General features: G+C 37.6%; 3 protein-coding genes across 4 annotated transcripts; all 3 read right to left on the bottom strand.

Moving 5' to 3' along the window:
• Positions 1–2470: 2470 nt before the first annotated feature.
• On the bottom strand, positions 2471–4426 carry LOC121758341 (transcription factor bHLH25-like). Its single transcript, XM_042153750.1, has 5 exons — positions 4383–4426; positions 4201–4271; positions 3657–4115; positions 2962–3333; positions 2471–2692 (listed from the first exon to the last, which is right to left on the bottom strand). Exons 2-5 carry the CDS (start codon positions 4234–4236, stop codon positions 2627–2629), a joined length of 933 nt encoding a protein of 310 aa, XP_042009684.1. The 5' UTR covers positions 4237–4271; positions 4383–4426; the 3' UTR covers positions 2471–2626.
• A 13571-nt stretch (positions 4427–17997) lies between these two features.
• LOC121758324 (transcription factor bHLH25-like) lies at positions 17998–20215 on the bottom strand. Of its 2 annotated transcripts, XR_006041413.1 has the most exons (5): positions 20011–20215; positions 19633–19938; positions 19227–19556; positions 18700–18956; positions 17998–18275 (listed from the first exon to the last, which is right to left on the bottom strand). XR_006041413.1 is itself a non-coding variant. In XM_042153740.1 (4 exons), exons 1-4 carry the CDS (start codon positions 20044–20046, stop codon positions 18198–18200), a joined length of 750 nt encoding a protein of 249 aa, XP_042009674.1. In that variant the 5' UTR covers positions 20047–20215; the 3' UTR covers positions 17998–18197. The 2 variants fall into 2 exon arrangements, 1 of the variants encoding a protein (XP_042009674.1); XM_042153740.1 differs by lacking the exon at positions 18700–18956.
• Positions 20216–21171: 956 nt separating this feature from the next.
• On the bottom strand, positions 21172–22080 carry LOC121757891 (secreted RxLR effector protein 161-like). The gene is made up of 2 exons (XM_042153352.1): positions 21438–22080; positions 21172–21305 (listed from the first exon to the last, which is right to left on the bottom strand). The coding sequence occupies exons 1-2, from the start codon at positions 22078–22080 to the stop codon at positions 21172–21174; spliced, it is 777 nt and encodes a 258-aa protein (XP_042009286.1).
• Between the last annotated feature and the right edge of the window lie 4688 nt (positions 22081–26768).

Raw genomic sequence — 26768 nt, 5'->3', positions numbered from 1 at the left:
AAAATTATATTTTTGAATAACTTTTAGTTTAGTTCCGGCCACTAGTGCCTTGTGATTTAATTTAAATGTAAAATTAGGTGATGACTATTTCTTATCAATAATTCAGTCACATAATTTGCAAATTGTAGAATTAAAGTATTAAACTGTCGCAAGAAACACATAACGTTGGATATGACGTCTTAACCCCAAAGGGAGACCTTCAAGATTTGGTAATTAATCAATACTGATAATCTAATTAACTTTTGTTTAAGAAAAAAAATCTAATTAATTAACTTTTTTACTAAATACAGTATATAAATAAATTGTAGAAAAAGAAGAAGAAGTCATTATTTATTAACATTTTCTATACTAATGTTAGATAAAAAAAAAATACTGCAATATATGTCATGCTAATTAATCAATCACACCATGTTCATATCTTTGTTAATTAATTTGTTTATTTTTGCGTGTATGCTTGTTGATTGTGATTGTGCTGGTCTCTTTAAAGGTATATGCAACTACCTCTTGTAAATTAATCTGTATTAGTATTAATTAAGTGGCATAAGCTTTCACACTATACATCTATAATTAGGAGCCAGTGTATTTTTTTCTAATTAATCCAACAATTTTATAATCTACCAATTGACAATGCCTAGACCAATCAACGTGAACTATAGAATAAGTCTATTGGTCGAGTAATTTGGACGATCAACATGCATCTATTTTAATTATGGGTTAGTTAGGGTTTTAATTAAAATTTTATAATTGCTAATTAAAATCAATTAGTACAAATGTGCCATGCATTCGAATGCATAGTGACTCTTAGTTCCCCAACATTGTTTGAGTTCTTAATATATAACAACATCATATCTAACATACGAGTTTCTATAAAACTATCTAATTAATCCAATTTTATAGCTTCCAGTTTCTCGCATTTCATATTTTGAATTAATTGTAAGTGAATAAATAGTATGTTCCCAATTTCCAGTTCGGGTCCCCGTCTCATTTTTTTGGTGTCCAATCAATCATATGCCACTAAATTTCACTATTATCAAATGTATAAAAAAGTTTTATGAATAAAAATATTATACAGTATATAGGATTGAGAGAGATCAAGTGAAATGATACATATTTGTGAGAACTGAGGATGACAATTGACACATAAATACGAATTATGAGTTCATATATAGGCAGCTAAGGCATGTTAATTCAATATTGCATAAGAAATCAACGAAAAAGTGCACATTTTCAAATCTTATGAGTGGATAATTATTTACGAATTTCTTATGCGTGAAATTTATAGTGTTATGCATATGCAATTTGTAGGTATGGGTTTTCAATTAACACATTATGTATAATTCTGACTGCTATCATTTGGCAATGAACAAAATATTGTTTGGTTTCATGCATTTTAAATCTAAGTTTCAACTTTTATTATTTTCATTATAGTTTGCAGGATGCATTAGTTTTTGCGTGGCAATTAAAAGTTTATTAGAAGTATATCTAAACAACTACTCAAGGGGGACGTTTACATTGAGAAACTAATAGTCTAGATTGATAAAGACAGTCTAATTAAGTTAAATCTATTAGTACTATTTACTTATTTAGTTGGATTAATTGAAATTTTGTGATATTCAAAGACATTTGATAATTTCTATCATTTGAGCTAATTTTACTTTATTCTTATCCCTTTGAATTAGTAGAATTATTAGAAATAAATCCCAGTGATAGAGTTAAATTTTAACACTCAGTCATCTATAGTGTCAATCATAAAAAGTAAATATGTTCGTTCAGTAAAGATATACTCCCTCCGTTCCGCGGTAGTGGAGGCGTTTCTTTTTTGCACGCGATTCAAGAAAAACTGTGTTAAGTGAGTTAAGTAAAGGAATAATACAGTAGGAAATGAAAAAGGTAGAGAGATGAAGAGAATAAAGTAAGAAATGGTAAAGTAAGTGAGAAGAAATGTGTTGAGTTTTACTAAAAAGAGAAATGACTACATTACTATGAAACGTACCAAAATGGCAAAACCTACTACTATAGAATGGAGGGAGTAGTAATTTTTTTAGTGTGTAAACATGCATATTTAATATTTTGCATTTGATTACAAAAAATATATTCCACGAATTGGTTATGATTGTTATTGAAATGCAGATTATTAATTAAAATGTAACATGTTTCTAACTATGAAACAACACTGAACTATTAAACACATATAGCTAGATATCAATTACTGAACAAAACAACGTGGTGATCACATTTTACATAGCATAAAGAGACCAAATCAAGAACAAAGATTCTCAAAAGTCTCAAAAAACACAACCACCTTAACTTCCTGTCTCTCACCATCCACCAAAATGAAAACCCTAGCTAACTAGGCTATGAGGTAGTTACAACAGAAGGGTATGTATCTATAGAAACATGGCCAAAACTATTTTTGAACCATGAAAAAAACCAGCTCATGAGAGACTTGGGAAAAAAAGAAAACCCTTCTTCAAAATAAACCCCATAACAAAACTCTAGAGGTGATGATCGATGCCATCAAAAATGGTGGATAGCTACTCAACACGAAAATGAAGTAAAAAGACTATATATATAGATATATAGATATAGATATATCGTCGCCGTATCATCAACAACTTGCATTCCTTCATACGATAGCACTGCGTAAACTCTTCACCAGTTCCTTCATGTTTACACCGGACTCGCCATCCTTCTGCAAATAAACCAGCATATCAGTATAAAGAGAGAACTGAAACTATTTCACTATTAGTCTCCTAAACTATTTAGAGTGATTAACTAAGCCAACAGTACATCTAAAAGAGTGGTTTTAAAATGGATTTCTAACATAGTAACAGACTGGATCGTCGACTGTGTGCTGAAACTTTAATTAAGTCAACAATATATCTGAAAAGGTTCGAAGGATTTGAGGGAGGGTGCAATGACTAATAAAAAAACCGAACAATATCCGACACCGGTGTATACCTGTGCGATTATTGTTATGCTAAGGGAAGAATCTCCGAAAGTCATGGCGCTGCTGTTGACAACTGACAAATGGAGCTTCTCAATCTCTGCAACGATTTTCTCCAAAACCCCTTTCCTCTTCTCGCAGTGGATGCTAATCAGCACATCCTTGTCGCAGAATCTCGCTTCAATCTCCGGGAGCGGTTCGCAGACGGCAGCCTCGTTGGAGGAATCCCGATCGCCGGTGCCATCTCCACCGCTCACTTCGTATTTCTTGACGAACACCACGGATTCCACAGTCGCCTTCTTTGCCTTCTCCTCCAGCGCCTTCACCTTTTCCTGGAGCTGCTTCATGTACTTGATTGCGTCTCCGAGAACCGAGGCCTTATCCATCTGCACGAGCGGACGCAGAAAAAAAAATAGTTAAAGCTATATATTCTCAATTTCAAGTGGCAAGACAGTAATTTTCTCAAACTTCTTTTTTTTGTTATGGAAAGAGCTTCTGCACAATTATTAAAAAAGAAAAACCTAAAATTCGACGATATTATATAAATAAATAAAAAAAACTAATTGTATGTGAAATTTAGCATACGAATTTCTGATCAAATTCTGATTTTGCATACCAACTTAATTAAGAATCTACTTGAGAATCTTACGAATTGGGCATAAATCCAACTCGTGAGCAAAAACAGATGAAATCGAAACCTCGTATTTACCTTTTTGAGGCCGGGGACGAGGGCCGACAATGCGATGAACCTTTGGCTAAGCTTCTCCCTCCTCTTTCTCTCAGCCAAGATGTGATCTTGTGCTTGAGCAAGCTTGGTGTTGGATGGGTTGATCCTCTTGATCCCATGGCATGGCTTGATCACATTATTCGAGGTTTGGTCAATGGTTTGAGGGAACCATGTCTCCTCTTTAGGCCTCACAACTTCCACAATAGGGCTATGTGCAAAGCTTGTCAATGGAGGGGGTGAATTGGACATCCTCTCTTGCTTCAGCTGCTTTGACGGCCGGGTTTCCCCGCCCGGGCCCGCCTCTGCCGCCCTCTTGAGGTCCGGCAGTGGCGGATTCGGGATGTAGGAGTGATGAAACCCTTCCGAAAAGGCACAAGAAATTGAGTTGAAATCATCCATTATTGGCCATTGCTGGAAAAAGAGAGAATCATCCATAATTCCCTGCAATTAATTATACAAAAATAAATAAATAATTTACTTGATGATTTTTTGTGTAAATTGGAATAAATCAAAAGTGAATTCTTACGAAATCAGCTATGTTTCTGAAGGTGGAAATCTCCATTTCTTCACGAGAAAATTTATAATTAAGCTAACCGGCTGCATAAAAATCAAATAAAATCAGTTTGTGTGACTTTTTTTCCCTTTCAAAATTGTCAATATTCTCTCAAGGCATAAAGTCTCAAGCTTTGAAAAAAATGAACAACTCACCTCCAAATTCTATGGACAAAACTGCACTTTTTTCTGTCTTTTTTGTTATTTTCCACTCAAGAATTAATCTCTTCCAATTGATAAGAACTTGTGCTGGTTTTATATATAGGTCTAACTAATGTGATTTGGTAATCTTTGTAGCATTATTTTATTGCAAAGTCTGCTGATGTGAACTGGCGTTTTTGGACATTTAATTTATTTCAACGTATCTTTCATCAATTATATGTGAACTTGTTGTAATAAAGTAATAATTCCGTTTTATTGGGATCTAAAAATGGGATAATCCAAAACTTTAAGGCAGGTGTAAAGCAGCGATTAAGTAGAGCTGTCTTATTAAGAATTTTTGAAGACTTTTTAGAAGTTGGATTTGAAATTGCTAGTGGAAAAGCTTTACCAATAATCATACCTGTTTTTGTTTCTTGATTTCAACATTTTATTTCGGCCACACCAATAATTAGAGGTGGCAATAAAATATCCATTGATATGAGGCCACGGGCAGCGCGTCACGCGGGTGGCCAGTATCCCGTCACTCAGGGACGGGACGGCGGCGTGACGCGTTGCCGCGCCCCATCTCGTCCCCTGCCCGTCACCCATCCCGTTCCGCCGTGACGAAACGCGAGACGGCTCGCCACGCGCCGAGGCGACGTGGCGCGCTCCCAGGCCATGCGTGACGCCCACTCCCCGTCCCGCGAGTGGGATCGTAACGCTGACGCAATAATTCATTTTTTTTTAAAAAATCAAATTAAATAAAAATAAATAAATAAATAATGTGAAACGGTAATATTACCGTTAATAGCCGTTTTTCCTTTTATTTTTTTATTTTTTTACTCTATAAATACTCATAATTCATCCTCATTTCACACACAACTACACATCTATTCTTCCCAAATCATCTTCATTTCCTCTCTAATTTTCATCTAACATCTCATCACAAAATGTCCGGCGACGAAAACTCCGGCGGTGGCGGTGGCAGCTCCGGCGGGTGGGATGTCAACGCGTTCGGCGGACTAGGGGAGCATGTACAACACATTGGGTGGTTCCGGTTCATCGACGCCGGGCACCCAGGGTTCGTCGATGCCGGGGGGTTACCAACTACCCAATTTTGATGTTGATGCATACGCCCGTCCCTCCACCCCGCGGTATTCGCAGGGATTATCCTAGATTCGGGAGGATTATCCGGTTCTTTATCCGGTTCAACCCACTCCGGAAGAAGGCCGAGGCGGGGGAGGAGGCCGAGGCGGGGGAATCTCCAAGCCTGAGGCCGAGGCGGACGAGGAGGAGGAGGAGGATCGAGGCCGGCATCCGTACGGCCCCAAAGAAACGCTGGCGGTGTACAACGCCTGGATCAGCGTCTCGTACGATCCCATCGTCGGGAATCAACAACCCCGGAAGTGCTTCTGGGAAAAGGTCACCTAGGCCTACCATGAGATTAAGCCGAAAAAGACCCGCCGCCGCACATATAAGGTGCTCCGCGCTCACTTTGACCGAGTCGACAGAGAGGTCAAACGATTCTGCGCCATCCACAAGAATGAAGCGGCTCATTACCAAAGTGGAGCCACGGGAGTCTACATTCTGAGGTCGGCTTTGCGGGTCTACTACTAGGACACCGGCAAATAATTCAAATATGTCGATGTTTGGAAGGTCGTCAAGGACGAGGAAAGGTGGGCCGGTGTGCGGTCCAGCACGGGCTCGGCGTCGAAGCGCACGAAGCACACGGCGAGTGCCCAATACTCGTCTGGTGACGGTTCGGGCAGCGGGCCATAAGAGTTTGCCTCGCAGGAGGTTGAGACCCCGGCAGACAATGCCGGGGGATCCTCCTGTGGGCACCGTCGGCCGCAAGGGAGAAATGCGGCGAAGGCAGCAAGAGGGAGGAGGGGCAGAGCCGAATCAAGCTAGGCGGGCTCGGGGGGACCCCCCAACTCCCTTATGGCCATGTACATGACCGCCACAATGGCGAACACTTCCCGCTTTACGCCCGCCCAATACCAAGCCTGGCTTAACGGAGTTGCGTTTATGGCGGCACAACTTGGCATTCCGCCACCTTACGACTTCAGTGCACCTCCACCGCCTCCGGGGGATGATTCGCCAGCGGAGTAGTTTTTTTTCTATAAAATTGTATTTTAAATTATGTCATTTTTTATTTTTTTTAGGATTTTAATTATGTCTTTTTTTAAAAAAAATTTAAGTTGTATTTTTTTTATGTTGTAATTTTATTTTATTTTTAATGAAGTGTGTTTTTTTAATTGAATTTGGTTGGAAATAAAAATAACAAATGAAATTGAATGAATAGTAATTTAAGGGACGGAGGGTTGCAGGTTCCGTCCCTTAGTTAAGGGATGGAGTAAAAAAGTACAGTGGAGCCCGCAAATAGTAATTTAAGGTACTGTTAAGGAACGGTATAGTGACAGCGTTGTGGATGGCTTGAAAATCTAAAAATCTAAAAATTAAGAATTTACATATAAACATATATATGAAAATTCAATTTATGATTAATTCGATTTTTATGCACCCAAATCGAATTGATTTGAAAATTTCAAAATGTACCAAAAATTTAAAATCAAATTGAATAAAATTCTAAAAATTAATCAAATCTTAAATTAGACATAGTTCGGATTAGATATTTGATTTTCAAAAAATTTGATTTGGAGTAACCAAATAATTATGATTAGTATTTCCAATCAAATTTCATTAACTCCACATTTCTCGGGGGCTTCCTATCCACATCGTGATGACTCACATATTGATTAAATATACCAAATTGAGCACATGATCAAATATGCTTATCTTGATTAAAATAACAATTAGAGTGTAATTATTAAATTTTGAATGTTCTTTTCATAATAGTCAACTAATGGATTTGACTCTCCGGCCAAATGATTTCATTGCCATTAATTTCGTGTGTCAAGGTTTGTGTGCGGTAAATGGGTCGGGTTGAGTCCGGAACATCATCATCCACACTTAGATATATATTTAATTATTACAGTATTTTTTTTTACTATATAGCATATTTATTAATTTTTACTTTGAGTAGTGTGGAATATTTTCTTCCACCTTAGTTGGGGGAAAAATTGTCACGATTGATTCTGTGAGTATTAAGAGCATCCTTAACGCTAGGGGCTGGGCTGCACCTGGGTCCTGGCCCGCGTCACGCAGCGTTAGAGGAGAGGGAGTTGCGGCCCAAGCCGGTCCCGGGGCCACAGTTGCGGCCCGAGGACGCGCCCGGAGTCCGGTCCGTCTCTGAGTTGGAGCCTCCTGGGCCGGGCCCCAAACCCCCAAATTTTTTTTTTTATTTTTTTTGCCTATTTATACCTATTTCTTCAACATTCTTCCACCAATTTCTCCATTTCTATCCTCTAAATTATTTCAATATTTTTTCTAGGACTTGTAATTTTTTACTTTCTAGGGCTTAGTAATTTTTTTTTCTAGGATTTGTAATTTTCTTTTTTCGACTGAACAATGAATTTTTTCGGTTTTAATTGTTCGGCGTATTGCATTTACGAGTAAAATAGGTTGAAGTTGTGAATAGTGCAATTTAATAGTTGTGGCCCGGGATGGTGCCTGCAGGGTTAGAGCATTTGTGACTTGGGACTCAAATTTAGGGGAATGATGACGTGGAGGAGACTTGGGGCCTGAATCCGGGCCGGGGTTAAGGATGCTCTAAAGGGATTTTCAAGCTTTTCTAACAAAGAGCGAGAATATATTCTACATTAAATTTGTCGCACCTTATAGTCGTGTCTTACTAGCTAGTAAGTCTCATTCATATAAGATTTAAAGCTACGAAAAAATATTCTAAATCAGAAATGGGACACCAGAGAATAGTAGTTTATATAAGTTAAAAGGAGAAATTCTAAGATCATTCATAACACACGTTTCTTAAGGGCACCCGCAACGCTGTGCCGTTGCGGTTCCTATGCCGTTCCGGCGGAACGGTTCCGCGGCGGCACGCGTTGCAGGATTCGTTCCGTCGCCATTCCGTGCCCATGCCGTGCCGCGTTCCGTTCCGGAGGAACGCGGAACGAAACGTTCCGCCACGCGCCGAGGCGACGTGGCGACCTCCCATTCGACGCGTGAAGCCCACTCGCTGCCCCGCCAGTGGGCTTCGTCCCGGTGACGCAATAATTCAATTTTTTTAAAAAAAAATCGAATTTAATAAAAAAAAAAAAAATTTGCAACGGTAATGTGACCGTTTTTTTATATCCGTTTTGTATTTTTTTATTTATTTATTTACTCTATAAATACTCCTATTTCATACTCATTTCAATCACAAACACACATCTATTCCTCTCTATTTCCACCCCAATTTTTATTTTTCTAAAAGTTTAAATTTTTTTTAATGTTGTGTGTTTTTTAATAAAGTGTGTTTGTTTTTTAATAAAGTGTGTTTATTTAAATTGAATTGGGTTGGAAATAAAAAAAAATGAAATTGAATGAATAGTAATTTAAGGAACGGTTAAGGAACAGAGGGTTGCAGGTTCTGTTCCTTAGTTAAGGAATGGAGTAAAAAAGTACAGTGGGGCCCTCAAATAGTGGTTTAAGGAACGGTATAGGAACAGCGTTGTGGATGGCCTAACTGTTTGTTTCTAATTTATCACTTCTCATACTTGAATCCGAGACCATTGGTTCGGCTTCTTTAGACATCCCTAGAGAAGCAGGCCATTTTTATGTCAATCGTTTAGTGAAAATTGTGTTAAGTGATACCCATATAAAAATGTCTCAACAATTAATTCAGTTGCAATTAACAAGCTATAATGAAAGATTATACAACATCATTTAGTTGGCAATCAATTATCCCAATAATCTATTTGGGGGGAAAAACATAATGCATAGGATCATGATCCATGAAAAGTTGGAATCATCTTGATATATCATATTTAGGATTTGGATCCTCCCACAGCCTGCATCTTGTCTGGCATCAACATTTACAACTCAAAATTATTAGCTATAAATGTATATATTTATTTTTTATATGCACTAGGCGACAATGAGCCGTGGTTGTAGAGGTGATATATGTGCGCACGTAACAATAATTATTTAAGAAGACCAAATTAATGCAAACAGACAAATTAAATTAAATTAACACCAATTATTAATTACAATAAGCCAAATAATTAATTTATACACGCATTTACTATTTAGGGAGTATCGTGCACAGGATACGATGTGATTGTGTTACCATTATTTAGTGGTTTAGCAAGTGGATTTGGTGGATAATTAAGCCTGCTTAATATATGTGCTAAAATCAAGTAGGCCGTGCCCATATCTTGTAAGACATGTAAATAATTCAAGAAGATTAATTTTATAGAAAATTTGGTGGAGCAATTGATTAATTGGATGATTTTTTTAATGCTTTCTGTAATTTCCTAATTACAATTACTTTTGGATGTATTCATAGTACGTACAACTAAGGTACAAGAAGAATGAGAATTAAGGTGATCTTAAGTCGAGATATATTGTTAAAATAAATTTGGATTGATCAATGTGATTATTAATTATCATAAATTGAGGGGTTTTTTTTAATTTCTTTCTCTTTAAATGAAGAAATTTGCTGTCGGTGAACCAGTGGTCAGATTTATTTGGCTAGAAAAAGTTATACATTGAAGAATAATGATTTAGACTTTTGAAAATCACAGGAAATTTCTTGAAAGCTGGCATCAAAAAGGCATATATAGTAAAAGTAAGATTAGTAAAAAGATTGAGAGTTGAAAAGTTGATTCTTAGCTAGTATTCTATTCTTGAAATTTAAAATTAAATATTCTTTTTGTGATGAATATATAAAATCTTGAATGGGGTGCTTTTCCAATTTTTCAATTTTCTTCATGATTTTTAAAATTTCCAATCGAAAATGATGTGCCTTCTTTCTCATCATTTTCAACCTTAATTTTTGTTTTGATGTTCAAATTTTCTCTAAGACCTTTTCTTTTATGTAATAAGGATTTGTATTTGAATTATTTTCTAAATTTATTACATTATACTCCACCGTCCTATAAAAATATATACTTTCCATTTTCATCTGTCCCATAAAAATATGGTCATTTCCATTATGAAAAGTTGTCTCAAACTTATTACTTATATACATCAATTTATTTACAACTTGTATCACTATAGCCCACCATTACAGCCCAGTAAATACTAATAATAATATGAGTTTCAATATCTAAGAGCATTAGCAGTGGGGCGCCATAAGGGACGCCCTAAAGCCCGCCCTATGCACCGCCACGTCAGCATTTTATCCTCATACCCTTCCACCTGCAGTGGGGTGCCCTATAAGCCGCCCTAAAGGTCGCCCTATAGGTTTCACTATTGTTTTGTTAATTAATTTAAATGTTTTCAAATAGGTCAATGCAAAATAATTAAAAAATATCACGATTAATTAAAAACGGCAAATCCTACATTGATTAAAAAAAAGTTTTACACGAGTTAGAAATGAAAAAAAGTTGACTACTCTACAAAAGTCCCAACTTGCGGCGCAGCTCATCGATCATCCCCTGGAGGTATTCGTCAGGGTCTGTACCCGGCCAACGTGCACCACCCCCAAACATCGGACTATTCGGACTTGGGTATTCACCGGAATCCATTTTATAGTGTAATTTGAGTGTGGAAAAGTGAATGGAAATGTTACAAATGAAGGTGGGTAGGGGGTATTTATATAAATAAATTTTTCGGAATTAAAAAAAAAACAAAAACGTGTTGCATCGTCCGCGCCATCGTCCGCGTCGCCCACAGTGGGCGGACGCTGGCGCGGACGATGCCCTATCATCCGCGTATCGTCCGCGGACGATGCATCGGGCATCGTTGATGTGTAATTTTCAAGCTATTATATTAATGGATTATTAACACAAAAGTTTAATAAAATAGCTCTAATATTACAATCTATCTGCAAGAGTACAGAGTCGACTGTAGTACTTCGAGTGTCGAACCACAGGGAGGTGTAGGTTATTTAACAAGAATTGACAAAATTAATAAACTAAATTTACAAACTAAGGTACGAAAATGGAGAAAGATGTCACTCCAAGTTGCTCACGAGGCTTGTATTATTCTACACCTTTAACAATGAAACATACGAAGGGATTAAAACATCAACCTAATCGCGTGCACTGAACATGTTTGCGACGTATAATTCACAGTCAGCTGAACACTTGTTCCATGAATTAATTTTCAATGATATTAAATTCATGCGGAAGCGCGGGAATAAAAGATCATCTACTATAGTCACCTACTTAATCCACTATCAAATTATCCTCTGAACAATTCTAATTCGATAGCAATCCAACAATCAATCATTCCTAAACTATGTTAAAGAGACAATAGCAGAGGAATTAACATCACTACGTTATTAGCCAAAAACATAGTGAATAAATATTGAGCACATTGTTGGACACAAACATATGATATCAATGGTGTGAAAACATCCATACAAGCCTAGATTACAACTTGGAGCAACAAAGGAAGCTTAGCCTATACACATGGTGAATTTTGCAATTAAAACCGTAGGATTCAAGCTCTCGTGAGTGGAGTTGGGATTTGGAGTCGGATCGTCGGAAAGTTGGCCGGAACTTCCTCTTCTCTTCTTCCCTTTTCTCTCTTTTTTCCTCCGTCCAAATTCGTCAACTGTCCCCCAAAAAACGTCTGACCCCACTCCTTTTTCTAATCAATTTCTCTCTCTTCCTCCTTTTTCCAAAACCGTCCCATCCACTATCTCTCTCCCCCCTTTTCTTCTGCCACAAAACTGCAATATATTCTAATGAACTACCCAGCCGGGTAGAATTTTACAACTAAAAAGTCACCCGGCCGGGTGGCCAATTTCTAGGACTTGCTGGAATTTTTGCACAACCTTTTCACCATCCGAGCTTCATTCTTTGTTTCACCATTTATTCCTCTTCCTACACCACAAAACATACTTTTGCGAGCATCAAACTATATAAATCATGTAAAGTTAGGAGAATAAAAATGTACAATTTGATTCACATCAATCGTCCATTCACCCACAGTGGGCGACGATGTTGCTCCTGAGGCATCGGGCGGCCTATCGTCCGCCCCATTACGGATGCTCTAACACTACTATAACTATCATTCTCTTCGTCTCTCTTACTTTACTAATTAGTATGTATTAATTTTTGTATATAAAATACATATATTTTTATGGGATAAAATGAGTATTAAAGAGATACCACCCATAGTCCAAAAAGAAATCATAATAGAACACGATATATAAGCCAACTTATAAGTGTATAATACTCCTTAATTTCCTTTAACCAATAGATTAAAACTTAGAATCACAGCGACCAGCTCTTATATTTAAAGCACAAGGGACAAATGTATAATAAAACTTCTTGTTAATTTTGTTAATTTATAAATCTCATTGTTCAAGAAACTTCCGACAATTAAGATTATTAATTAGGTGTGGTTAGTATAAGGAATATACATGGAGGTTCGAATTGCAAATCCGATCAATGGATATATAACCCATCATTATTTTTTGGACCGGATAATTTTTTCGGGATTATGATGATGGAACAAATCTAAATTTAAAATAATCAATAGTATAATTATAGTCACAATACTAACCTAACAGATTTTGGCAATCAATATATAGTTTCTTTTGAACCCCAACATGCAACTAATTAATTTATCGTTATTACTTCTCAATATATAATAATTTATCATATATTGCATAGTATACGCTAGTTGGAGTGAAGACTAAAACAAAAAAAGTTGTGCGAGCTTTCCTTCACTTTCAGCTTTAAAATAGTTAATATTTCTGTTGTATAAAAATATCTTGACAAAATTATTGTTCTTATAATTAAAAATAATTGTGTCTAAAGTAACAATTAATATGTAAAAGTGAATGTTTCTATGAATAAAAATTACAATTTACATTATTATTTTCAGTTTACAGTCACTTTTATTAATTAGAAAAAGATGAATATCAGAGTCGATAAATTAAAAAAAAAGGGTACAATTTAAACTTTATATATATATTAGAAAAATACTACTAGTATGAATTAGGATTATTATATTTTTAACAAATTCTTTTTTTATAATAGAAAAATATTAAAATAGTTAATTTAGCGGTGAGATATTGTAAATGATAAAAAGGGATAATGATTCTCATATGCATGACATATGCAACACTAATTAAACGTATAAAGTCAATTGTATATACAATGAAATTAATCGCATAAAAAATGAATTTATATCTCTGCACGAAGTTCGTTCCCAAATGCTTTATTTATCCAGTAAGAAGATACATCAACCATTGATCTTCATGATTAAATGACCTTTAATAATTAGTTATGAGTAATGACCATATTTAAGAGTTCTCTATTCTATACTCTCTCACGAAATTAACACACATATATACAATTTTTTATGAGGAAATGAATTTAAATTTAAAGGCCACATTACGGAGGACTCAAACCTGAGTCATTTGGGCATGTATGAACACTGCACCAGACATGTAAAGTTTATTGCATTTATTATAAAATTAATTGCATTGAAAACAACAAATTTTCCTATAAGAAGAGTTTTTTGGGCACGCATTACCATAGTTCTTCACAATCCAAGAGTTGAAATGGCTTATGCGTTCTCACAATAAGAAGAGTTCCACATATAGTTATTTCAATATTGTATTACTCCATTAAGTTTCTAGATGAATCATACTTCCCCAGTATATATGTCTGACTATAATTAATAATATCCCGATCATCAAATTTTCATGATAAAGCATGACTTAATTGTAAATTTGTAATCAATAATATTGCTTGACTTCATTAGGGTGTCCACTATAAGCGGACACGCCCAACAGCCCCACCCCAGTTTTTATTCATAGCCCCAATTTTGTTGTCCACAGCCTCAAAATTCTATAATCAATTTTCATTTTAAAATATTTTTAGTTTCAATCAAATGTAATTTAAATAATCGCGGTGTAAATAACTAGAAAACGAGGTAATTAGGGCCAAATATTCGTTGTATTGCAAACCGGTAAAATTATACAGCGAATAATTAAAATAAAATACAACTACAAAACTCCGCCACCGTCTACTCGGTGTCGGAGTCGGCTTCCTCGTCTTCCTCTTCTTCTTCTTCTCCTCCTCCTCTCTCGCTGCTGCCGGCCGCGGTATCCCCAGGCGCATTATCAACCAACCTCAGTCGACTCTCAATCAGAGTGATGAGCCTCTTGTAGACGTTCCTGACGTACGGGTCAGTTTCCCCTGCGTATGACCTGCATACGTCTTGCAGTTGTTGCATCAACTGCACATCTATGGTATTGGCCAATACCTCGTGGGGTTGCACCGTGAGCTGTGGGATTGGGGCGGGTTGGTGGATGCGCGATCCGGACGCGCCGGCCGATAGGCGGGAGGCACTTCTACCTCCTCTGGCGCTGCGGATAGAGGCCTGTTGTCCCATGGGCCGTCGTCGCCTAGTGTGAGTATCGGCTGGCTCTTCGACTTGTTCGTCGGACTGCTCGAACTCTTGCGAGTCGCTTCCACTGTTGTAGTCGCCGGCAAGGTTGTGCCTTGTGCGCTTTGGCCCAGGAGCCGTTCCCACCTCGTGCGCCACGATCGACCTGAATTTCGGACAATCCGTGAGGACAAGATACTCTTCCCACAAGGTGAACTTCAGCCAGCCCTCCGTGTGGTATTGGCCCTCAGACAGGTTCTTAACATCTGCTGCGCTGCGGCCACTCTCAGCGTGGCGAAGGTTGTTCTCGTATATGGACGCGAACCGCTTGGTCGCATGGAGAATCCTACCCCACTTTTTCCGGAGTTGTTCTGGGTCGCGCCTCTCGGCGCCGTCGGGTTTGAACTCCTTGTATGCAAACATGACGCGCCTCCAAAAGCTCCCCTCGGCCTGATCTGTGCCCACCACGGGGTCCGAAGTGATAGCATCCCAAGCCTTCGCCACGGCAATGCTCTCGTCTTTGGTGTATGGCTTGCCCCGGTTGGACCCAGAACCAGAGCCACCGCTACCGCCAGTGCCACTGCCCTTGCCACTCGGAATGCCGACCCCGCTGCCCTTGCGCCCACCGACGTGGCCGGTGCCACGACTGCCGCCTCCGCCCCTACCGCCTCCGCCCCGACTGCCGCTACCTCCTCAGGTCGGAACAGGCGTTTCCACCCGTGCTGCCGGCGTATCTGGGATGCCAGAACTGAGCAGACCCATCATAGTATCAATTACGTCTTGATCTGCTTCGGTGAACGGAGATTGGCTGGCTTGGAAAGAGGAACCCGGACGCGGCTGGTGAAGCGCGTCTAGGTTGGGTCTATAATCTCCAAATGCGGAACGACTCAGATTCCGCTGTAAAGGTGGCGGAGTTGGAGAAGACCTCCATGACTGAGATGGAGGAAGGGGTGGACTCGATGCCCACGGTGGGGGAGATTGATTCTAACTCCAATGCTGGGACGGAGGCGCATATCCGCCAAAGCCCGACGGCTGAGAAGCATATCCGTCTGGACCAGATGGCTGCGAAGGATAGGCCAAGGGGTTTGATGGATTGTTGCCATATCCCGATTCCTGAGAGTCGGGTGATTCATCGTCTCATCGGTGCATTTTGTAGAGAGTGGTTGTGTAGATAGTGAGTAGATGGATTTTGTGAAAATGGTGAAAAATAGGTGGTGGGAAGTGGTATTTATAGAGGAAAAAAAAATTAAAATAGCGACCGCATGCGCCGCGGCGGATGTCCGCACTATAGTCGCCGCGCCTATAGGCGTGGCTATGTCCCCCCGCCGCGTCCTCGCCCCGCACCCGGCGATCGCCCGTCCGCCCACCCTCGCCATGTCAGCCGCGTCCGCCCCCGGGGCGGACAACCTCGCCACTATAGTACGCCCGCCGACCGCCCACCCTCGCGGCTATAGCCGTGTCCACTCCATAGTGGACACTCTTATAAAGCTCCAGCCACAATTATGCCGTTTCATATTCTCTCAAGGATTTGAAACTACATAAATACTCTGTTTACATTCTAGGACAGATTATATTACTTCAAGGATAATTAATTAATTGTGTTTTAAAAAAGTAGGAAGAAAAAGTTTTTTTTTATTTACGATTTGATTGAATCGTATACTTAACATAAAATATTTTAAGAAAATACGTGTACAAGAACTTTCACTAACCTCTTCTTTAACTACAAATCGAGGCATCAAACTGATTATAGCTACATTGATCCATGAAGCCCAACAACAAAGGATGTCTATCAGTATCTATCTATATTGGCTATTTGTCTACTTTCAATTGGATATATTTAAGTGATTCATATGATAAAGATATATATTTTTTCGATCAAGGACAAGACACAAATAGTAGTATAATACAATTTAAAATAAATGAAGGAACTTTAGAGTTACAAATATATTGTTGACGTACACGTGGTATAATCTAGCGAATATCACTTATATTATTCTGATTCATTCAATTCAAAAGCAAGATAGAATTACTCCACGGCCCACATCTTAATTAAATCTACTTATTAGACCTAAAGTTAAAGCATTAGTAGTTAATTTTGTTGTTCACTTAATAGTCGAATCAGATGGATGGAGTAATACTGGTTAACTCATCATTTAATTGCTAATTACAATTAATTTAAGACCTAAAAAACTTTTAGTCTACAATTTGCCACGTATAATTTTTATTTTTATTAATTAAATTGAAAAAGATAAAAAAAACTATCAAATTAGGGTTTTGGATGAAAATGTCAATACAGTGTTTCGAAAATATCAACACAATGCTTTGAGAAATGTCAACACAATGCTTTGAGAATGTTAACACATTGTTTATATTGAAATTCTTCATGTATTATATTGACATATTTTATATATCATGTTGACATTTGTTGTTGGACGAAAAATTATAATTTTTCAGAAAAAAATTCAAATTTTGATATCGGAACATATGCAAGTGAGATCTCGTTAGAATCATTATGAAATTATCTTTAATTTGATATATGTTGTGCGAAAAAATAATTTAAATCGAGATAGTTATATGCGTTTTAAAGTTATGAGATAGTTTTCAAAAGTTAGATGCAACTAATTTGTTGTAAATTGACCTTAATACCCATTGACGTTTTTTATTGATAGTATTAACATTCCGGGACTAATAATCTAGGTCCTTAATTTGAATATCTAATGTCTATTATTTAATTGTAGTTAGCAATTAAATATTAAATTAGCAATATAATCCTCCTCATAATCACAATATAATTGTCGAGTAATTTAGATGTTTTTTAGAACTAGAAAAGTTGTTTATGTTGATTGAGGGATATTAATATATTATTAGTTTATATATGTTTCTTGCATAACATCTTTAAATCATTATACAAATTTTCTGTAAAATTTATTTTATCAAGTGTTGACAGTTATTTTATTAATTTGTTAATTGAAAATAAGTTTGTGGTAATTGGATATAGCTTAGTATCATCATTATTATTATCGTATTTACTATTGGAGATTTAAGATAGCATAAATGAAAATTCGGGGTAAAGAAACCATTAAAAATGTCCCTTGTATATTTTCATTTGATAAAATCTCATATAAATTGATTAATGTTGTATTATAGAATTAATAAAATAAAAATCATATAAAACCAAACTTTGTTAATTTAATTTTTAACACATGGACTCACATTAGTTGAAAATTTCAACTATAAGCCAAAGCAAAGATTATGAGCTGTACATCAATGAGATGTACATCATTGTTTGTAGATACAAAAGCAAAGCAAAGATTATGAAGGGATCTACTATTACTATATATTTATGCAATATGTTGCTTGGTCTTTGAAAAGGAAAAAAAAGGATATTATGAATTCAAGGAATGCATTAATATTTCACAAGATCATTTTGAGAAGACCTCGTAAATTCTCCACAAGCTTCTCAATGTTCATGTTGTCTTTTTCGTCCTCCTTCTGTAAGAAAACAAGAATTAATCCATAAACATCGTACTAAAACACACACACACACACACACACACACTTAAGATTAAATAAGACCTATTTGTTTCTTACTTTCATAACGGCACTCTTGCATTAAAGCTACAAAATAATTGCATCGAACAAGCATGTAATGATATTTGCTCAGTGTATAATTGTTGACAATTGAAATAAAAAATAAAAATATAACTATCCACATCGGTGTAAAGAGAGAACTGAAACCATTTTATAAGTTTAATGGGCCTCTCAACCTAAAACCAGTTGGTGATAGGAGGAAAGACCTATTAAACTCATAAAATGGCTAGTGCAGTTTAATTTATAAACCTCACATCTGTTGTGTTATGCCAATTCACAAAAGATGTATATATGGACAAGTTTCAATGCATGGATCTCAATCGACCTGTCTTAGGGGCCAACACCTCGTTGGTCACGGTTGATTCATTTCCGATGCCACCACTCCGAATTGGCTCCTGAAGTCCGTTTTCGACCCACCTTAGGGGAAACATCTCATTGGTCATAGTTCGTAACAATCGATTCCAAAGGGTCAATGTCTTCACTAGTCAAGGTTGGCTCCTCCCCCGGAGCACCACTCTGAATTGACTCTTCGTCCTCGTTGATCACGACCAACTCATTCCTAAATGACCACTTAATGAGCCACTACACCCAATCGCCAGGCCTCTCAACGAAAGCACCAGTATTACACAAATGAAACATGAGTACTCATCCTAAAAGACTATTTTGTCAAGGATAGAGAGCTTATTTAACCTATAAACCCCACATTTATGTTGTCTTACACAACCCATATTAGACAAGTTTCCCTACACTAGAATCCATAACCTACTTTATTTGATCAATGCAACACTTTGTAACTTTGACCAAAGATTAGGTTTTTACCATAACCCAAACACTATAACATTAGAGCATTACCTCAGCAATAAGCGTTATACTCAGACAAGAATCCCCATAACTCATAAGGCTGCTGTTAACAACACAAAACTGCATATTCTCAACTTCACCAACAATTTTCTCAAACACACCTCTCCCTCTCCGGCAGTGAACACTAACCAGCAGCTCTTTATCACAAAACCTTGCCCTAATCAGTGGAAAATCGTCGTCGTCGCCGCCTTCCTCTTTCTTGATATTAAACACCACTGGTTCAATGCTTCTCTTCCTAGCTCTCTCCTCCAACCCCTTCACTCTCTCCTCCAAACCCTTCATATGCACAATCGCATCTCCCAAAATAGAAGTCTTGTCCATCTAAACAAATCATTACACAATAGCATTAATTAGGTTATGTTGAAATAAAATAAAATAAATTTAATTAATTATTCACCTTCTTCAGTCCAGGGATCAGAGCAGACAAGGCTACAAACCTCTGGCTGAGCTTCTCTCTCCTCTTCCTCTCCGCTAAAGAATGGTGCGTAGATGACAAACGAGCTACTGGCTCAGACACGACGAACTCTTCTTCCTCTTTAGGCTTCATCATGCTGACCAGTTTGTGGTCATAATAAGTTGGGATAGCGTCAAACTGAAGAGCACTTGGGACGTGGTAGCTCGTTCTGAGCTGCTTCAGTGGCCGATCATCATCGTATACAAATGGTTGCTCGAAAGATTCGTAATGAAATGAAGACCCCATCTCCTTCATAAAATCATGACTCAATAATAGAGAATAGTGTAAGAATTATTGCTAAATTTTGAGGAGTTTTCTTACCAAATCAGCTAAGTTTCTGAAGGCTGAATTATCCATGATCTATGCCTGCATCAAATCATATTGTACATAAAGATTTTAAATAAAATTCAATTTAGATTTAGGGTATTAGCTAAATGTTTGAGAATAGAAGGATTAATTGCCCTTCAAATTTTTTTGGACAAAGCATTTGGCTAAACTACTTTATCATATTCTAGCAATATTAATAAAAAAAAAAGTTAAAGTTTGACAGAAATGATCATCAATTGGTCCAAGAAATCGTGATGGTATCTCTTTAACTATTTTATTGCAAAGTCTATCCATGGAACTTGCTCATGATGTGTGACTGCACCTAAACGTGTATATTTATTTTAATTAATTAATCTTTATATTAATAATATATAGTGGGTAGCTATAGCTTTATGATCAGGGTGTAAAAGCAACAGAAAAATTAAAAATTTCTTTACGAATAATTAAAGAATGATTTTAATTTTTAGATGCTTTGAAATTTGAAAGGGTGCAGCTGGAAAACTGATCTTCCACCAAAAGTGGATACACAAATCTTGATGGTGTTGAGAAAACCGGGTAATTTTCTCTCAAATAGTGAAATGAACCGATTCAGTAATTTCAGAGTTAACCCAATGGGGTCTACTCGATAAAATTACTTCTCCAAATAAATTCTTTGGAAAGACTGGCGAGGACACTGTCCCTCTTAAATACCAGATTCCTAACAGAATTTATCAGTCGGTGTATTTATCACAATATAAAAACACCCAAAAGAACCGTACAAAACACTACTACCAAACCCGCAAATAATATTGAATACAATATCCCAACAGAAAATAAAGCCAGAAATAAATGCGGAACAAAATAAATAATAAAGAAAGAACACACCCGAAACTTTGATAACGAAGTTCGGCCAAATTGCCTACGTCTCCGAGCACCCTCTGCAGAGCCCGCTTATATATAGACGGAGAAGAGAATACAAATTTGGGATGTATTACAAATGAGGGGGGAGTTCCTTTTATAAGGCAACTTACCCCCCAACTATTAACTCCCACCGATGTGGGAATTGAAATTTGTCAAATTTCAACAAATCTCCACCTTGACAAAATTTCAAATTCCACCGAACACAAATCTTCGCCACCAAAACAAACGACTCGCGGTGCTTTCATATTGGCGCAGTTAAGCGCTAGCTCCAAATCGCAGAATATTAACCAAGTCTAAACAATGTTCAAACTTGGCTCTTGTCACCACCTTGGTCAACATATCTGCAAGATTCTCCAAAGTCGGAACCTTTCTGATGACAATTTCCTCTTCTTCGAGAATTTCCCGCACAAAATGATAGCGAACATCAATGTGCTTCGTCCTTGCATGAAAGACCTGATTCTTTGCTAAATGAATAGCACTCTGGCTGTCAGAATGTACTTCAAGTTGTTTCTGACCAACACCTAATTCTTTCAGCAACCCATGAAGCCAAATTGCCTCCTTCACAGCTTCAGTAATGGCCATGTACTCTGCCTCTGTCGTAGACAAAGCTACCGTTGACTGCAAGGTAGACTTCCAACTAACTGGCGCATTCGCTAAAGTGAACAAATAGCCAGTAGTAGATCTTCGCTTATCCAAATCACCAGCATAGTCGGAATCACAATATCCAACTGCAAAATGACCAAGTGACTTATCCTGCTCAAACAACAAACCAATATCTACAGTATCTTTGATATACCGCAGAATCCATTTCACAGCTTGCCAATGACCATTTCCTGGATCATGCATGTATCTGCTTACAATACCAACGGCCTGTGAAATGTCTGGTCTTGTACACACCATTGCATACATCAAGCTTCCAACTGCGTTAGCATAGGGAACTTTCGCCATATATTCTCGTTCGTCTTCCGTTTTTGGAGATAACTGAGAACTAAGTTTCAAATGAGGAGCAAGCGGGGTACTTACAGGTTTGGAATTATCATTTATACCAAAACGCTGTAGTACTTTGGTCAAATACTGCTTCTGTGTCAGCCAAAGCTTGTCTCCCTCTCTATCCATTGTAATCTCCATACCGAGAATCTTCTTGGCTTTCCCCAAATCCTTCATCTCGAACTCTTTACTCAACTAAGCCTTCAATCTGTCAATTTCAACTTGGCTCTTTGATGCTATCAGCATATCATCAACGTATAAGAGTAGGTAGATGTAGGAACCATCTTGAAGTATGCGCAAATACACACAGTGGTCGTATTTGCTTCTTGTGTACATATGATCCTTCATAAACTTGTCAAACCGTTTGTACCACTGTCTTGAAGACTGCTTCAATCCGTACAACGATTTGTTCAACTTGCAAACCCAATTTTCTTTACCAGCAACCTTGAATCCCTCCGGTTGGGTCATATAGATTTCCTCCTTTAGATCACCGTGTAAAAACGCGGTCTTCACATCAAGTTGAGCTAGCTCCAAATTCAACTGCGCTACCAAAGCCAACAAAATTCTAATGGAGGAATGTTTAACAACAGGAGAAAATACCTCATTGTAATCAATTCCCTCCTTCTGGGCGTAGCCTTTAGCTACCAATCTTGCTTTGTAGCGAACATCATCTTTGTTAGAAAATCCCTCTTTCTTTGCAAAAACCCATTTACATCCAATTGCCTTCCTGCCTTTCGGCAATGGCATCAGCTTCCACGTCTTGTTCTTCTGAAGAGATTGCATTTCTTCTTCCAAAGCACCTTTCCAACCATCGCTTTCTGAACTTTCAATAGCTTTCGAAAAGATACATGGAATATCATCAACAACTGGAAGCGCATATGCTACCATATCCGCAAATCGAGCAGGTTTCTTATTTTCCCGCCTCGTTCGCCTAACTGCAATTGGCTCTGATTGCTGCGAAGGTTCTTGGGGTGGAACCTCTTCATCATCTGACTCTTCTTCTTCTTCCGTAGGAGAGTCATTTGTGATGTTCGTAGTTGGGATCACAACTGCTTCTTCGAACTCCACCTGCTTCGGTGTATACTCCACCTGCTGCGAAGTATCACTACTATTTGGATTTACCTTATTCAACATGGAAGATTCATCAAAGGTAACATCCCTACTTACAATCGTCTTCTTAGACTCCAAACACCATAACCGATATCCTTTAACACCAGCACTGAAACCCATAAACAAAGCCTTCTTTGCACGTGGATCCAACTTTGATTCAGTCACATGATAATATGCAATAGAACCAAAAATATGCAAAGAATCATAATCAGTTGCAGGTTTACCGGACCATACCTCTAAAGGAGTCTTGCCATCAATGGCAGAACATGGCAAACGATTGACAATGTGTTGAGCGTATGTGATGGCCTCAGCCCAAAATTTTCTGTCTAGCCCAGCATTAGACAGCATACAACGAACTTTCTCCACTAGTGTTCGATTCATACGCTCTGACACTCCATTCTGTTGTGGTGTATTTCTCACTGTGAAGTGCCGAACTATGCCACACTCCTGGCATACATCTTGGAAAGGATCACTCTTGTATTCTCCACCGTTGTCTGATCGGAGAACCTTGATCTTCCTCCCCATCTGATTTTCAACTTGAGCTTTCCATTTCAGAAAAATCCCAAGGACTTCATTTTTGCTCTTCATAGTGTACACCCAAACTCTCCTGGAAAAATCATCAACAAAAGTGACAAAATAGTGTCTACCTCCAAGTGACGGAGTCTTGGCAGGTCCCCACACATCTGAGTGCACGTAATCCAGAATTCCCTTTGTATTATGGATTGCAGTGCCAAATTTCACTCTTCGATGTTTTCCCAGAACGCAATGCTCGCAAAACTCTAATTTGCAAGACTTCGTACCTTTCAATAATCCTTGCTTGGCGAGAATTTGCAATGATCTCTCACCAGCATGTCCCAATCGCATATGCCAAAGCTTCGTCGCCTCTGCATCCTTCTTCTTACTCGAAGTTGCAGTTGCTACTGTCCCAACAACTGTACTACCTTGGTAGTAATACAAATTGTTCTTCCTCACACCTTTCAGCATCACCAATGCTCCTGAAGTTGCTTTAAGAATTCCATCTAACATCATCACAACTAGGCCTTTAGATTCTAGGGCCCCCAATGAGATGAGATTCTTCTTCAACTGGGGCACGTACCGCACATCCTTCAAAATTCTGGTGGATCCATCCTGATTCCGTAGCTTGATTGAGCCTATCCCGGCTGTCTTACATGGACTGTCATTCCCCATGTAAACAAGTCCGCCATTGAGTTCTTCGAAATCAAAGAACCACTCCCTGATGGGACACATATGATAGGTGCAACCTGAATCCAATATCCACTCGTCTGGATGCGATGTTGAAGGTGAAACTGTCAAAGAACAATCTGACTCCGCATCATTTTTGCATTCAGCAACATTTGCATCTTGCGAAGCCTTTTCTTTCTTCTTCAACTTTGGGCAGTCTTTCTTCCAATGTTCTTTCTCATAACAGAAAGCACACTCATCTTTGGCAACTCGCCTTTTCGATTTGGACCTTCCTCTTCTCTCCTTTGATCGGCCTTGTTGACGACCTCTTGCCACTAATGCTTCATCTGTAACTGCTTTGTCTTTCATTTTATCTGTCTTTCGCAATTCATGACTATACAAAGCAGAACATACAGTATCTAAAGACACATTCTCTTTACCGTGGAGTAATGTGGTCTCCAGATGTTCAAATTCATCAGGTAGAGACGACAACAACATCAATGCCAGATCCTCATCCTCAAATTTCACATCTAAATTTAGCAGGTCTGCTACTAATTGGTTAAACAAAGTAATGTGTTCATTCATAGTGGTACCTGGTCGGTATTCAAATCGGAACAACCTTTTCTTCATAAGGAGCTTATTCTGACCACTCTTCTTCAGAAATTTGTCCTCCAGTGTCTTCCACAATCTATGTGCAGAAGTCTCATTCTTGACAACATACTTTTGCTCCCTGGACAGACACGACCGAATTGTTCCACAAGTTAACCGATTTATGGTACTCCAATCTTTATCATCTATATCTTCTGGTTTCTTTTCTTCAATGGCAATGTCAAGACGTTGCTGGAAAAGAGAGTCTAGAACCTCCCCCTACCACATACCAAAATGGCCAGTACCGTCAAATATCTCCACCGTCAATTTCATATTTGACAGTGGAAACCTCGACCACGATGACGAAGAACTACCCTTGTTTTCTTGATCATTACCCGTCATTACAGACTCAAAATAAAGTATTCAATATTACAAACAAATAGAACCAAGGATGAACCTTTGGCTCTGATACCACTTGTTGAGAAAACTGGGTAATTTTCTCTCAAATAGTGAAATGAACTGATTCAGTAATTTCAGAGTTAACCCAATGGGGTCTACTCGATAAAATTACTTCTCCAAATAAATTCTTTGGAAAGACTGGCGAGGACACTGTCCCTCTTAAATACCAGATTCCTAACAGAATTTATCAGTTGGTGTATTTATCACAATATAAAAACACCCAAAAGAACCGTACAAAACACTACTACCAAACCCGCAAATAATATTGAATACAATATCCCAACAGAAAATAAAGCCAGAAATAAATGCGGAACAAAATAAATAATAAAGAAAGAACACACCCGAAACTTTGATAACGGAGTTCGGCCAAATTGCCTACGTCTCCGAGCACCCTCTGCAGAGCCCGCTTATATATAGACGGAGAAGAGAATACAAATTTGGGATGTATTACAAATGAGGGGGAGAGTTCCTTTTATAAGGCAACTTACCCCCAACTATTAACTTCCACCGATGTGGGAATTGAAATTTGTCAAATTTCAACAGATGGGTCATGTGGTGTGATTTCATTTTATTAAAGTAAATATAATTAAAGATATTAAATGTGTATAAAATGTCTTTTAGATGCCAAGTGGGCTGATTTTCCAAGCCAGCCGAACTTAAACAGTTTTTGCATTTAATACTACTATTTGACAGATGTTAAAATAAGATGCAAGATCAAAATTTGGATATTGTTAATACTATATGTTTGAGGAGCCAGTGAGTTATATATATATACAAATTTTCAGTCATTCCGGAATTTTATCCACAAAAATTCTATACATATATAAAAGGCGGGTTTGGGCCTTATTTTGAATATTAAAGAATTTTGGGTAAATTTTTTAATATTTAAAAGTTTTAAGTTCATATAATTAAATTATGATTTTGATTTGTAACTTCCAATCATGCATTAATTACAAATCATTAGACATAACTAAAAAATTAGGCACTTTTTAAATTAAATTTGATTAAATGAGGCAGTTACAGTTTTTGACTCCATGGCCAAAAGATAAAGAAAGCGTGTCATTCAAATTTGGAGACTCATGCCCAAATTAGAATTAAATGTGAAACGGTTAAGCCATTAAAAAATGATTACTACTTTAATATTATTATTCAATTTTGAAGATTTCATGGTCAAATAAAATTTAATTTGAAACGGTTCTCCATTAATAATAAAATATATGTCATGGCTATAAATACATGTATTAGGCTAGCTGGGGGAATCATACAATTCTTGTGTTTCGAAGCTAAGGTACTCTCAAGTTGAGAGTATGCACATTCTATGTCATTCGTAGAGAATTCTTTCGAAATTGATTATGTATAATGATGATATGAAGAAATCGGATGAGAAGATGAGTGGTGTTGGTGGCGTCGTCGGTGAATTTTTCTGGCAGTTATGATGAATCTGATTCTTCTTTAAGGTTTATTTGGATTGAGAATGGAGGATTGACTATTTAGTTTATTTTTGTTGTACAGTATAATTGTATTGA

Source organism: Salvia splendens, chromosome 12, assembly GCF_004379255.2.
Source record: "Salvia splendens isolate huo1 chromosome 12, SspV2, whole genome shotgun sequence".
Taxonomy (NCBI): domain Eukaryota; kingdom Viridiplantae; phylum Streptophyta; class Magnoliopsida; order Lamiales; family Lamiaceae; genus Salvia; species Salvia splendens.
This window is presented reverse-complemented; position numbering and strand designations above follow the sequence as displayed.